At 39.0% G+C, this 15,466-nt stretch overlaps 2 protein-coding genes across 2 annotated transcripts in view; both read left to right on the forward strand.

Annotated features, from left to right (window-relative positions):
- Positions 1–12,955, forward strand: part of LOC129392110 (uncharacterized) — a 31,705-nt gene extending 18,750 nt beyond the window's left edge. The window contains exons 3-4 of the mRNA XM_055084670.1: positions 7,425–7,489; positions 11,770–12,955. Of these exons, the coding sequence (XP_054940645.1) occupies positions 7,425–7,489; positions 11,770–11,977 (273 nt within the window). The 3' untranslated portion in view covers positions 11,978–12,955. The remainder of the gene's footprint in view (positions 1–7,424; positions 7,490–11,769) is intronic.
- Positions 1–15,466, forward strand: part of ELAPOR2 (endosome-lysosome associated apoptosis and autophagy regulator family member 2) — a 282,202-nt gene that overhangs the window by 18,675 nt on the left and 248,061 nt on the right. The window lies entirely within an intron of this gene.

A 15,466-nucleotide genomic window follows, 5' to 3' on the forward strand; every position in this document is an offset into this window, starting at 1 on the left:
GGGCTTGAACCCTTGTCCCCTGCATTGGCAGACGAATTCTTAACCACTGCGCCACCAGGGAAGCCCAAGGAAATACTTAACTCTTTTTTCATATAAATTGGAGAAAATAAGAATTATTCCACTTTGACAGATTTTAAGGTTAAAGATATCATCAGGGAAAAGCCAGATGTTGACTGTGTTATTATAGCTGAAAAAATACCTTGGAAGAGTTTGAGGGTGCCGAGAGCTTTTACAATTGAACAGAGATGCCATAGAATGCAGTGGAAGGGGCTAGTAAAGTGCTTGGCAGAGGTGGGAGACTGTGGAAGAGGGAGGGGAAAAGATGGAGATTTAGGTTCATGAATCAAAAGGGTATTTATAAGATGTTAAAATATATCAGTATGAGCCCCAGACTGGGGATTTGGTAGTTAAATACATGAATAAAAATATCTCTGACAAATGGCAAATTAGTGACTAATAATTGTTTGCTCAAACAATTATTTGGGATAAGATGAATGAAGAGCATATGCTGCTTATTGGAGTTGTCAGTACTTAGCTGAGCTGTTGACCAAAATGGAAGGATATTAAATTAGAACCGCTATCTCACGGACTGTATTCAGAGAATACTGGAAACACTGGTGCTTTAAATATTCACATGAAAAAGTCATAATGTAAATTACTTTTTACAATATGTGAAAAAATTATAGAATGCTATATGGACTATGTCATTATACTTTCTTAGGTTGGGGAGAAGGAAAGATAATGGTTCTCTCTTTCTCCCACAATACTCTACATTCTCAAAACATTTTGGTACATATCTCTCATTTGGGGTTTTCATTTGGGGACAGATGGGAGGTGGGAAGAATGCTCTGAGAAGCAGAGACAGAATTAAATTGAAGAAAAAGCATACCCTCCCTTTCTTATCTCTTACCTCCCCCACCCCGCCCCCAACCTTGCCACCACTGGAGAACTGGCTTAGGGCAACTTTAACCCAAAGAGATCAATGATCTCCATGTGCCTGCTTTGAGCAACACAATGAGAACAGAATCAGAAACTGGATTTAAACTCAACTTTGAAGGCAGAAATATCTGAAATTTTTGAGATGAAGAACTGGACAATTTAAAATGACCCAAAATAACAAAACAGAATTGTCTCCAGCAGGGAAAAATCTTTATAAATCTAGGCCAGAAGTTTGTATCTATCATTTCATGTTATCTTCTGTCATTGACTAGTTACCTGTTCTTGGGCAAGTTAATTCATACTAGGAAGTTTCTTTATTCATAGGGTTCTGAAGACTTAATCTATGGATAAAGGTTTTTCTCCGTAGTTTTGTTTTAGTTTTTATTTGAAGTAGAATTAATCTCAAACTTACAGGAAAGTTGCATGTACAGTATAATTAACTTTTTTTCCTAAGCCATTTGAGAGTCTGTTGCTGACATGATGCACCATCACCCATGAATACTTCTGTGGGTATTTCCTACAGTGACATTTTCCTACATAATCATAATAAATATATTACTATCTAATCCTCAAACTTCACCTACTGTCTTAATATGTCCTTTACAGAAAAAGAATCCAGTCCAAACCATGTGTTGCATTTAGTTGTCATTGTTCTTTACTCTTCATCAATATGGAAGAGTTCTTTGGTCTTTTCCTTCACTTTTTAGACCTTGACATTTATGAAGATTACAGACCAGTTTTTTTTTCTAATTTTTAAAAATTTTTATTGGAGTATAGTTGATATACAATGTTGTGTCAGTTTCAGGTGTACAAAAAAGTGAATCTATACATATACATATACCCACTCTTTTTTAGATTGTTTTCCCATATAGGCCATTACAGAGTATTGAGTAGAGTTCCCTGTGCTATACAGTAGGTCCTTATTAGTTATCTGTTTTACATATAGTAGTGTGTATATGTCAATCCCAAACTTCCAGTTTGTCCATCCCCCGCTTTATCCCCTGGTAACCATAAATTTATTTTCTACATCTGTAACTCTGTTTTGTAGATAAGTTCATTTGTACCCTTTTTAAAAAATATTCCACATATAAGTGATATCATATGATATTTGTCTTTGACTTATTTCACTTAGTATGACAATCTCTAGGTCCATCCATATTGCTGCAAATGGCATTATTTTGTTCTTTTTTTTAATGGCTGAGTAGTATTCCGTTGTATATGTATATCCCATCTTCTTTCTCCATTCATCTGTCGATGGACATTTATGTTGTTTCCATGTCTTGGCTATTGTAAATAGTGCTGCTATGAACATAAGGGTGCATGTATCCTTTCGAATTATAGTTTTGTCTGGGTATATGCCCTGGAGTGGGATTTCTGGATCATACGGCAACTTTATTTTTAGTTTTTTGAGGAAGCTCCATACTGTTTTCCATAGTGGCTGTACCACTTTACATTCCCACCAACAGTGTAAGTCCCTTTTCTCTACACCCTCTCCAGCATTTATTTGTAGAGATCTTAGTGATGGCCATCTGACCAGTGTGAGGTGGTATATACCTTATTGTAGTTGAGCATCTTTTCATGTGCCTGTTGGCCATTTGTGTCTCTTCTTTGGAGAAAGGTCTATTTGGGTCTTCTGCTCATGTTTCAATTGGGTTTTTTGGTTTTTTTTGTTGTTGAATTGTATGAGCTGATTGTATATTTTGGAAATTAAGCCCTTGTCGGTCGCATCATTTGCAAATATTTTCTCCCAGTCTATAGGTTGTCTTTTCATTTTGTTTGTGGTTTTCTTTGCTGTGCAAAATCTTATAAGTTTGATTATGTCCCATTTGTTTATTTTTCCTTTTATTTCTATTGCCTTGGGAGACTGATCAAAGAAAACATTGGTACAATTTATGTCAGAGAATGTTTTGCCTATGTTCTTTTCTAGGAGTTTTATAGTGTTATATTGAAGTCTTTATGCCATTTTGAGGGTTTTTTTGTGTGTATAGTGTGAGGGAGTGTTGTAACTTCATTGATTTACATGCAGCTGTCCAACTTTCCCAACACCACTCGCTGAAGAGACTGTCTTTTCTCCATTGTATATTCTTGCCTCCTTTGTTGAAGATTAATTGACTGTAGGTGTGTGAGTTTATTTCTGGGCTCTCTATTCTGTTCCATTGATGCATATGTCTGTTTTTGTGCCAGTACCACACTCTTTTGATTACTGTAGCTTTGTAATATTGTCTGAAGTTTGGGAAGGTTATGCCTCCGGCCTTGCAGAACAAACTGATTCTTAGTCTCCTTCAATGACTTTCAGATTAGCTTATTTCAAGTTTTAAGGTCCAAAGCACTATTAGTTGGAGGAGAATTGACTTTAGGAAATATACTAATACCTCTAAAGTTAAAAGTTAACACATAGAAAATTTTTCTCATTCATTCATTCATTCACCAAATATGTGTTAAGCTCACAGGTTTGGGCAGCGCACCAGGCTAAGTGCTGAAAAGATACCACTAAAGGCTGGTACACAATCCCTTATCTACAATTTGGAAGTTCTCAAAACTGCAATTTTTCTTCTGAAATTTTGTGCCAAAATTCATTTGGTTGCAAAACTAGGTCTCAGCTAACATGAGGCTCTTTATGGTCTTTTTTGTTTCCAGTCAACTTGAATGTTTATGTATGTCATTGCCAAAATATTTGTGTATTTGACTGAAAGGTAAAGATCCAGACCCACTAAGGGTATTTCATCTTAATGATTTATGCATCATTTTACCTTTTCAAAAGGTTGGGGGGAAAATCTGATTCTGAAACATTTCTGACTCCAAGCATGTCAAATAGGGATTGCACATCTGTTCCCAAGGAATTTATAGACCTTTGCACATTTGAATCACCTGACCAGCTGTTAAATCGTGTCAGTACTCAATTGTCACTTAAGATCTTTTAAAACGGAAGTGCTGGGGTGGCATCAGTATGTTTTTTAAACTCCCCAGGTGATTCTAATATGTATCCAGGTTCGAGAGCTACTGTAATTGACATATAAATGATGAGATACTGATTGGGTGACTTTGGGAGTACCTGCCAGAGTTCAGAATCCCATCCTTTAAGGGGTATGCTGAAAAAGTGCAGTATGTTGAGAAGAGAGTGACCAGGAGAGTAGGGGGAGTGGACATTATGACCTAAGAAGTCATGGTATCAGAAAATAACTCAAGTAATTGGAAACATTTGATGGAGCAGAAAAGACTTAAGCAAAGTGTATATAATATCAGCCTATAGGATTTGATTTTGTCTCCAGGGTTCCAGAAGATAAATCAAATTCTAGTTCAAAGAATCAGCTCTTGGTAAAAGGATAAACACAATTGACAAACCTCTGGCCAGGCTCACCAAGAAGAAAAGAGAGAAGACCCAAATAAAGAAAATAAGAAATGAAAGAGGAGAAATCACAACAGATACCACAGAAGTACAAAAAACCATAAGAGAATACTGTGAACAATTATATGCCAACAAATTTAACAAGTAAAGGAAATGGACAACTTTCTAGAAACATACATCCCAACAAAACTGAATCAAGAAGAAATACATAACTTGAACATACCAGTCACTGGAAATGAAGTAGAATCTGTAATAAATAAAAAAAAAAACTCCCTACAAACAAAAGTTCAGGACCAGATGGCTTCACTGGGGAATTCTACCAAACACACAAAGAAGAGCTTGCACTGATCCTTCTAAAACTCTTCCAGAAGATTGAAGAGGAAGGAACACTTCCAAAGACATTCTATGAAGCCACCATCACCCTGATACCAAAACCAGACAAAGACACTACCAAAAAAGAAAATTACAGGTCAGTATCTTTGGTGAATATAGATGTACAAATTCTCAACAAAATATTAGCAAACCGAATTCAACAACACATAAAAAGGTCATACACTACAACCAAGCTGGATTCATTCCAGGGTCACAAGAGTGGTTCAACATATGCAAATCAATCAATGTGATACACCACATCAACAACAGAAAGGACACAAACCACATGATCGTCTCAATAGATGCAGAAAAAGCATTTGATAAAATTCAACATCCATTCATGATGAAAACCCTTACAAAAGTTGGTATAGAGGGAACATATCTCAACATAATAAAAGCTATTTATGACAAACCCACAGCTAACGTGATACTCAGCAGTGAAAAGCTGAAAGCCTTCGTGCTAAAATCTGGACCAGGGGGAGGATGCCCACTCTCACCACTTCTCTTCAACATAGTATTGGAAGTCCTAGCTACAGCAACAGACAGACCAGTTTCATAAAATGTCCCACCGTTTGTGTTTGTCTAATATGTCTTCACCACTAAATTTAGGTTCTGTGCCTTTCTCAGAAATATCACAGAAGTAATGCCAGGTTCCTCTCATTGAATCCTATCAGGTGGCACACAACTTTGATTTATCTCATTGTATTCATTGCTGCTGTAACAAATTAGCACAAATTTAGTGAGTTAAAACCACAAAAATTTATTTTACATTTTTGGAGATCAGAAGGCTGAAATGGGTTCACTGGGCTAAAATGGAGGTATCAGCACGGCTGAATTCCTTCCGGAGACTTTGGGGAAAATCTGTTTGCTTCCTTTTTTAGCTTCTAGAGGCTGCCTGCATTCCGCAGGTAGTGGCTCCTTTCCATCTTTTTTTAAAATATATTTATTTGTTTATTTTTGGCTGCGTTGGGTCTTCGTTAATGCACACGGGCTTTCTCTAGTTGCGGCGGGCAGGGGCTACTCTTCGTTACGGTGCGCGGGCTTCTCATTGCGTGGCTTCTCTTGTGGAGCACCAGCTCTAGGCATGCGGGCTCAGTAGTTGTGACTCAGGGGCTCTAGAGCGCAGGCTCAGTAGTTGTGGTGCACGGACTTAGTTGCCCCACGGCATGTGGGATCTTCCTGGACCAGGGCTTGAACCCATGTCCCCTGCATTGGCAGGCTGATTCTTAACCACTGTGCCACCAGAGAAGTCCCTCCTTTTCATCTTTAAAAACAATAATCACATCACTCTGAACTCTGCTTTCATCATATCTTCTTCTCTGACTCCTTCTCCTGACCCCTTTTTCCACTTTTAAGGATCCTTTGATTACATTGGATTCACCTGGATAATCCAGCATACTCTTCCCACCTCAAGGTCCTTAACCTTAACCACATTTGCAAAGTTCTGTTTTCTATTTAAGGTAACATATTCACAGGTCTGGGAGTTAGGATGTGGAGTTTTACATAGGGGTACATTATTCTACCTACCACACTTACTTTTGATAATGTTCACTTTTATCACGTGATGAAGGTGGTGCCTGCCAGTTTTCTCCACTGTTTCTTTCCTTCTTCCTCCCTCCCTCTTTCTTTTTCTTTTTTAAATATTTATTTATTTAGGCTTCTCCAGGTCTTAGTTGCAGGCACGCGGGATATTTCTTGCGGCGTGCGGACTTCTTAGTTGCGGCATGCGAACTCTTAGTTGTGGCATAATGCGGGATCTAGTTCCCTGACCAGGGATCGAAACTGGGCCCCCTGCAGTGGGAGTGCAGAGTCTTACCCACTGGACCACCAGGGAAGTCCCTCCCTCCCTCTTTCTTTCTCTCTCCCTTTCCTTCTTTCTTTCTCTCTCCCTTTCCTTCTTTCTTCCTCCCTCCCTCCCTTCCTTCTCTTCCTTTCTTTCTTTGACTCATGGGTTTTTATGGATTATAAAATAAATTTAAAATTGTTATTTATAAAAATTATAAAGTCAGTAAGCAAGCAAACAAACCTCTTTTCCAGGCTCATTTTGTACTTCCTTTGCCCCACTTTATGAGTTAGCCATTTCTCCAAAAAGCTCTGGTTCTCTTTTAGTGGAGGGCAGTATTTAGAAGTCAAGAACTGGGCACCAAGTATGGTCATTACTCTTGGAACATTGCTGTTCCCAGGCCTCTCAGTGGACAGAAATTTATAATGTCAGCACAAAGAGACTTGTATAAGAGTAGTTATGGAGCTTTATTCATAAAAGCTCAAAGCTGGAAACAGCACAGATGTCTGTCAACAGGAGAGTGCATGAAAATTGTGGTATATTCATACAATGGAATATTGCTTAGCAAAAATTCAAAAAATAAATGAACAAATGATAAATGCTATCACATGGATAAATCTCAAAATCATTTTGTTGAGTGAAAGAATCCAGACACAGACAAGAACACCCTGGATGAATCCATTTATATGAAGTTCAAGAGCAGACAAAACTAAACTATGGTAAAGTAGACTAGAATAGTGGCTCCCTATGAGGACTGGAGTTGAGTGGAAGATACACAAAGTAATTTGCTACCATTATGAAAATATTTTCTCTGAATGGGAAGTTGGTTATACAGTACCTCCATTGAATTGTGCATGTAAGATTTGTATATTTCACTGTATGTAAAATTTAACCCAACTTAAAAAAAAAAGAACAAACATAAGTGGTGGGCTGACTCAGCTCAGCAGAGAGCCTTTTATGCCTTGTCTTGCTCTTTCTTCCTAGGAACAATTATGTAACTTTGAGTGTGGAAGCCATGACATAAGGAGGGCAGAATTAAAAGATGGAATGTAAGTTCCTTATAACTTTGTAGGACCACATAGCATTCCCCAACTGTGTACCTCCAGAATTTGTGTGTGTGTGTGTGTGTGTGTGTGTGTGTGTGTGTGTGAGAGAGAGAGAGAGAGAGAGAGAGAGAGACAGAGACAGAGAGACAGAGACAGTGAAACACAGAGAAAGAAGAGAGAGAAAGAGATTGAGATCCTAATGGGTTTTAGCTATTATAATTGAGCCTCAGTTCTAGCAGCCCAAACCATTTCCCAATGGATACATTTCCCCTGATCTCTTTTTCTCTCATCTTGTTTGGTTAGGAGTACAGTATTTCTAAACCTAAATGTACTGTAAGTCCCGAGGGAGAATTAAGCAGTTATTGCACATGACAGTAATTGCCTGTCCCTAAAGCGTGATCCACAGAATGTCAGTGTTACAAAAGAAAGATATTTCATATCCAGATAAACTAGATTAGGCTTTTATGTGTGAGTCATTATAAACTATTGAGAATTGTAAATTCCCACCAGGGGAATACATTCTACTCATTTCTGAAGTATTTCTTAGTCACTGAAGCATTTTTTCAATGGTGCATTGGGCTGGATCAGAATATATGTTTGGAAACATTGTCCAGTGTGAGACATGGAAGAAAATGCTAGCTGTAAACAGCATTTCTTGGGATTGGCCATCTTCCCCACCTACCCCTCCTCACTTCAGTAGGTTATGTAGCTGGCTTCAATTTGCTGTCATAGACCAATCTTACTTAAAGAATGTGTTTCTTACCTTGGCAGAACTATAGAAAAGATCCCTAACTAAGACAGAGAGATAGAAGAATTTTAAATCCTCTCAGTGCAGTGGCCTCACATCTGTCCTGCCTGTTTTGCCCTTCCTTTCAGTTCCTTAATTCCTGCTGATCTGGGCTTCTGATCTGATGTCCAGGGCTTCTATAAATATTGAGCATGCACACAGCAAAACTGTAGCAGGTACCATTCACGTAGATGGTGATGTGAAAGGCACCCCCTGGAATGTACAGTGGGGCAGCCCTAGTCCTACTCTGACTCTTGGTTCCTGCCTGCACTGTTTTCTCACCAACTCCATGTTCTAGGTTTCACTATGTATAAATTGTGACTTCTGTTTGCTTTTCTAGTTTCTCTTTTTGGTTTTCTTATCCTTACTTTGATCTTGTATATGTTTTTGAGCTTCTGATATATTCATCTGGGAACAAACTATGGCTAATTTTTATTCCATATCCAGGTACTAAACCCTTCTCTATCATCCCCCTTTTTCTCACAAATTCTCTTCTGCTTAAAATAGTCTTTTGCCCAGATGACAGTTCAGAGACATCTGAGGGAAGGCTAAAGAAGGAGGAATTTTTGAAATTCAAGGTTTCTATGTGTTGTGAATACTTAGCAGGGAAGGTGAGCTCCCTTCCTTCTCAGTAAGACTTTAGATTGTTTGTTGAGAATTAAAATTTTAAAAAGATCATAGGACAGAATAGAAAAATCTTCTCTAAAAAGGAAGAATGGTTGCCCAGCAGGTAACATTGAACTGTAACTTGATTGACTATATTTAGTAGCTAAAGAAAGAACATGACAGTCAGATGGTGTGGGGGCTTGGCCAGCCCTGAAATTTCAGAAAAGAAGCAAAGATTGACTGCGTAGGGACAGGGCACTTTGGCCCAGAGACAGCATAGAACTGACACCACTCATTCCAAGGTATCGTCACCAAGAAATGTTTTGATTATAATTTAGCTTCACATGTATTGTTCCTATAGGTAAAGAATGTGTAGGCCATAGCACCCAGGAGCAGTAAACCTTTCCTTTGCAAATTAATATACTTGAAATTGAGTTTATGTGTCAGTCTTTACGAGCTGGGTTAATGAGATGCTGCATGGTGTACTGACAAATCAGGTGTTTTTTTTTTTAATTGAAGTATAGTTGATTTACAATGTTGTGTTAATTTCTGCTGTACAGCAGAGTGATTCAGTTATACATATATATATACATTCTTTTTTATATTCTTTTCCATTATGGTTTATCTCAGGATATTGAATATAGTTCCCTGTGTTGGTAGGACGTTGTTGTTTATCCATTCTGTATATAATAGTTTGAAGTTACTGCATCCGCTAACCCTAACCTCCCACTCCATCCCTCCCCAATCCCCCTCCCCCTTGGCAACCACAAGTCTGTTCTCTATGTCTGTGAGTCTGTTTCTGTTTCACAGATAGATTCATTTGTGTCATATTTTAGATTCCACATAAAAGTGATATCATATGGTACTTGTCTTTCTCTTTCTGACTTACTTCATATGATAATCTCTAGGTTCATCCACGTTACTACAAATAGCATTATTTCATTCTTTTTTATGGATGAGTGTTATTCCATTGTATATACGTACCACGTCTTCTTTTTTTAATTAATTAATTCATTTATTTATTTATTGGCTGCGTTGGGTCTCTGTTGCTGCGTGCAGGCTTCCTCTAGTTGCAGCGAGCGGGGGCTACTCTTCCTTGCGGTGTGCGGGCTTCTCATTGCGGTGGCTTCTCTTGTTGCAGAGCATGGGCTCTAGGTGTGCGGGCTTCAATAGTTGTGGCACGCTGGCTCAGTAGTTGTGGCTCGCGGACTCTAGAGCGCAGGCTCAGTAGTTGTGGCGCGTGGGCTTAGTTGCCTCGTGGCATGTGGCATCTTCCCGGACCAGGGATCGAACTGTGTGCCCTGCATTGGTAGGCGGGTTCTTAACCACTGCGCCACCAGGGAAGTCCCTACCATGTCTTCTTTATCCATTCATCTGTCAATGGACATTTAGGTTGTTTCCATGTGTTGGCTATTGTGACTAGTTCTGCTATGAACATAGGGGTGAATGTATCTTTTTGAGTTATAGTTTTGTCTGGATATATTCCTAGGAGTGGGATTTCTGGATTATATGGTAATTCTATTTTTAGTTTTTTGAGGAATCTCCATTGTTTTCCATAGTGGCTGCACCAACTTACATTCCGACCAACAGTGAAGGAGGGTTCCCTTTTCTCCACACCCTCTCTAGCATTTCTTATTTGTAGACTTTTTAATGATGGCCATTCTGACCAGTGTGAAGTGGTGCATCATTGTAGTTTTGAGACAAATCAGGGTTTTGAGCTTTCAAGACTGACAGCTAAGCCTTGTGAGGCATTTACCAAGGTAACGCCACCTTGTGGGGAGCTGAAGGAGTAGCTAGGTGCTCTACCCTAGTCATCTTTTCTCCAACCGCTGCCATGCTTGTGAGCACATTTTCTTCAGATTTCTTGTCTGTGTAACTCTGATTAGTCAAGTGTGTAAGTATTAATGCCATACCAGTACCCATGTACTTTCACCATCTCTGACTTTTTTCCATTTTGGGGTGAACATATCAATAGGAAACAGAGGGATATTATGATCACACGTGGGGAATTTAGATAAAAGAAAGGATTTCCTAACATGTACTTTGAAAAGTCTTGTTGCTTTATTTTTATTTCAATGTAATTTTATTTATTTATTTTAGGAAAAGAGTTTAGGTACCAGTTTGCATGAAACAGGTCCACAGATAGTCCACAGATCCTCAAGTTTAAATAGTCCACAGATCCTCAAGTTTATTGTTCCCATTGATATTAAATGTATGATTCTGAGCAAGGATCTCTGCCAGTTACTATTTAGGTTTGGGGGTGGGTTTTCTCTCACAAAATTAGGTGTGAAAATAGGAAATTGATGTTTATTTATTTAATTTACGCAACTTCCACTGAGTTTTGCTAAATTCCTGATTCCACATTGATAAGAGAAACCTAGGTAATTTCCTTTTATTCCAGCCTTACTCTGTGGAGACATCTGAATCAATGTACAACTGTTTTAGTTGCTGTGATGTAGATAACCGCCCAGTCTCTTCAGCATAATAATCTGTCCTGTTTTTAGATTGCCAAAATAATTATCTTGGCTGTGTTACTGTGTTATTCAGTGATATTTTATGACCATAATTAAATTGTTTAGATTTCAGTTGCCCATAATCTAAGTGAAAAACAGAGTATTTGATGGATTAACTCATTGATGATTATAGTATTATTTGGATTTTTGAAAGGATCACATTCCAAATCATATGGGAAAATACTCTTAGGTTTACTGCCAGAAATGAGTTAAATGAAACTTTTAAACTTTAACGTGAGGTAAAGAAGTCCATGTGGAATGGCTACAAGAATAGCTCTACTTCTAATTTTGTTAACGTTGAGAAAGTTAAACTTTCCACGTTGAGTAGCAATCATTCAGTGGTACCAAATTGTCACAGATCACTTTTGTTGTACTAGGATCAAGAAAGCTCGTTACGGTAGCAACCGGACCAGGGCCTGCTTGCTGAGCCTTTTTGGCCTCCCCCCAGAGTCATGTAATCTTCTCTGGAAAGCTGTGTTAGCTCAGACTCCAAGTTGTCTGTATTCTGATTCAGAGAAAACTCAAGGAGACCAGATCATCACTCAGGTACTAATGCTGTGTAAAGTGTTTCTCAAACCCCGGTAATATAAAACAAATCTCTTTCAGAGAAACCAGTTTCCATGGACCCTCAGTGATGACAAATATTATTATATAAATGCAATCATAAAACTAGATTTAAGCTCTTTATGCATATAGATCTTGCACATTCATAATCTCAAAGTAAATTCACAAATTAAATACAAAAAATAATGAAAAGCAATTCAGTTGAAATTAACAAGACTTAATGAGAAAGATGCTATTCCTTTCCTAGAAGTACATGGTTATTTGCAACATAAATATGGTATTGAACCATATAATACATGTTCTTTTGAACTTAGTATGCCTATCATTTGATCATTCAATTTTTCTGCTACATTTCTCTATTGGAATCATTTTGCAACCTCAGATATAATCGCTGCTGGTCTTAGTGAGCTCCCTGGTGGTGTGACACCCCACCCTCTTTCCCAAAGAGTCAGAGTTCCTGATAATCATACCTTCCTCAGGCTAGGGTTGCTACACTTCTCCAATCATAGTCACAACTGGGAAAGAGAGAAACCAAGAGTTACCCAAGTGGATCCCCTAAATTTCACACTTATTCCTCCTGGCTGTGATTGTGTCACAGAACCCTACATCTCCTGCTGATCATGGTCTTTTACCTGTGGTGAGATGATGACTCCTCTCCATGTCTGTAGACACAAGGAGCCCCAAGAGCTCAGGTGGCATCTGTGGCTTTTAGTTCAATAGGATTCTTGCTGTGTTGTCTGGTAAGTGTGCTCCCTGCAGAGCACTGAGTTGAGAAGATGAAATGCTTCTAAGTCCTCCCAAATTTTTGGGAATGATGATGGAAAGTGGGGCCATTCCTGCCTCCACACTTGCTTCCTAAACCCATGTATTCTTATTGAGAACACAGAACCATGTAAAGTATTCTGATTCAAAACATATATTGTGTCCTAGAAAAATAGTGCCTCAGAGAATATTACCTCTAAGCTTCAGCTGTGTCTTTACAAGACCATTCCGTTCCTCATTCAGGCTGACAACCTCCAGGTGGTGAAGTGTGTGATGTGACCAGTGTATCCAGTGCTCGTGGACTCACTCCCATGCTTCCTTTGCCGTAAAGTGTGTTCCCTGGTCAGATGCTATGTTGTGAAGATTCCATGCCTATGGATCAGGCATAGTGGTGCTAGCTGAATTCTTGAGGGCAGAAAAAGAAAATATATACTGATAATAGGTGTCTATTTCTTTTTTTTTTTTTTTTTTTTTTTTTGCGGTACGTGAGCCTCTCACTGTTGTGGCCTCTCCCGTTGTGGAGCACAGGCTCCAGACGCACAGGATCAGCGGCCATGGCTCAGGGGCCTAGCCGCTCCGCGGCATGTGGGATCTTCCCGGACCGGGGAGCGAACACGTGTCCCCTGCATCGGCAGGCGGACTTTCAACCACTGTGCCACCAGGGAAGCCCCACAAACCTTATTTTTAATAGTAAAACATTATGGCTCACGGGCCTAGCCGCTCCGCGGCATGTGGGATCTTCCCGGACGGGGGCACGAACCCGTGTCCCCTGCATCGGCAGGCGGACTCTCAACCACTGCGCCACCAGGGAAGCCCCTTTGGTATTACTTTTGTTGCTTATGGTAAAAACTAAAATATACCAGCTATTATTTTTGTTGTTGGAAAAGAAAAGGTTAGAAAATAGAGATTTGTTGACATTCATAGGTCAAACCCAAGAGAATGTAAGCTTGCTTACATGCCAGTTTTACATACCCCACACTGGCATGTAAGCAAGCTACATGGATTAGTAGAGCAATTGTTTACCTTACAATGGCTATAGTGACCCACTTCTGTGTACATATTACTTCATCCTTAACAAGATGAATGAAGTGTGTTGATATGTTACCATTTCATACAGGGACTCCCTATTGGGCAGAGTTTTATTCTAAGTTTCTCAAAGGATTAGCTCTTTCTAATGTTCAGCTTACCATGTCTGCTTTTAGCATAGACAGGAATATCTGGTCCAATCTGCCGTGGTCAAAATGGCAGGGTTGGTTGTGTTTGATGTACACAGTATAAGTCACAGCAGAGATACAAGGGAATTGCATTCCTCCCAAGAGCACAATGGGAATGGCAAATAGGATCTTGGCATGGACCATCTTGACAGGTATTTTCACTCGTAATTCTTGGCTGGGCTTGGCTGAGTGGCTTTGCTGTAAGGTCTCTCTCTAGGTTGAAGGGGCAGTGGCTACAGAGGAAGCTCTTTTCATGGCTATGGGAAAGGTACAAGCAGAGGGACTTCCCTGGTGGTCCAGTGGTTAAGACACTGCGCTCCCAACGCAGGGGGCCCGTATTCAATCCCTGGTCAGGGAACTAGATGCTGCCTGCCGCAACTAAGAGCCCGCATGCCACAACTGAAAACATCCCGCACATGGCAACGAAGATCCCACACGCCACAAGTAAGACCTGGCACAGCCAAATACATAAATAAATAATAAAAAAGAAACCATTTATTAAAAAAAAAAAAAAAAAAAAGAGAAAGCAAGCAGAAGTCTTGCAAGGCATACTGAGACCTAGGCTTAGAACTAGCATTCTATCACTTCTGCCCCCTTTGTTGGCCAAAGCAAGTTACATGGGGTGGGGAAAGGTAGTCGGTCTCTATGATGCCATTAAAGCAATCAATTTACCCCCAAAATTAACAAAACAAATGAAGGCTCTACATTAAGAAAATTATCAAATTTTCAATATAAAATCAAGGTCTGAACAAATTGAGAGGCATAGCATGTTCTTGGATGAGAAGATTTAATTATAAAAAACTATTCTCAAATCAATTTTTACATTTCATACAATTCCAATTAGAATACCAACTTGGATTTGTTTTGTGGAACTGGACACAGTAACTGGAAAGTTTATTTGGAAGAAAAATAAATCTTAAAAATGTCGAGAAACATATCTAAAAGAATAGTGAGGGAGACTTCACAGGTATCAGAACACAGTATAAAGCCATTAAAACCCAAGTAATATGAAGCTGGCATAGTAGACAAATTGTTCATTCAGACATAGAGCAGGAAACATTGAAATTTAGCATATGACAAGAGTATTTCAATTCAGGGAGAAAAGATTTATTTAATAATTGGTCCTGGCACAACTGGTCATCCATCTATAAGAAAATGAAATTGGATTCCTATGTTTCTCATATACAAAAGTAAATTCCAGTTAAAAGACTTAACTATAAAATTTAAATTGTTAAGAATTTTAGAAAAAAATCTAAGAGACAACATTTACAGGCTATGGGGAGAGAAAGACCCTACTACTACTACTATTACTATTACTACTACTACTGCTACTACTACTACTACTACTACTAAATAAGCCTAGCATCTATTTTATAAAAATTTACAATAAAAATTTTTTCTAGCATCTATTTTTAAAAATTGATATATTTGAGCATATAAATATTAAAATTTTTTAGGGGCTTCCCTGGTGGCGCAGTGGTTGCGCGTCCGCCTGCCAATGCAGGGGAACCGGGTTCGCGCCCCGGTCTGGGAG

Source organism: Physeter macrocephalus, chromosome 5, assembly GCF_002837175.3.
Source record: "Physeter macrocephalus isolate SW-GA chromosome 5, ASM283717v5, whole genome shotgun sequence".
Lineage (NCBI taxonomy): Eukaryota > Metazoa > Chordata > Mammalia > Artiodactyla > Physeteridae > Physeter > Physeter macrocephalus.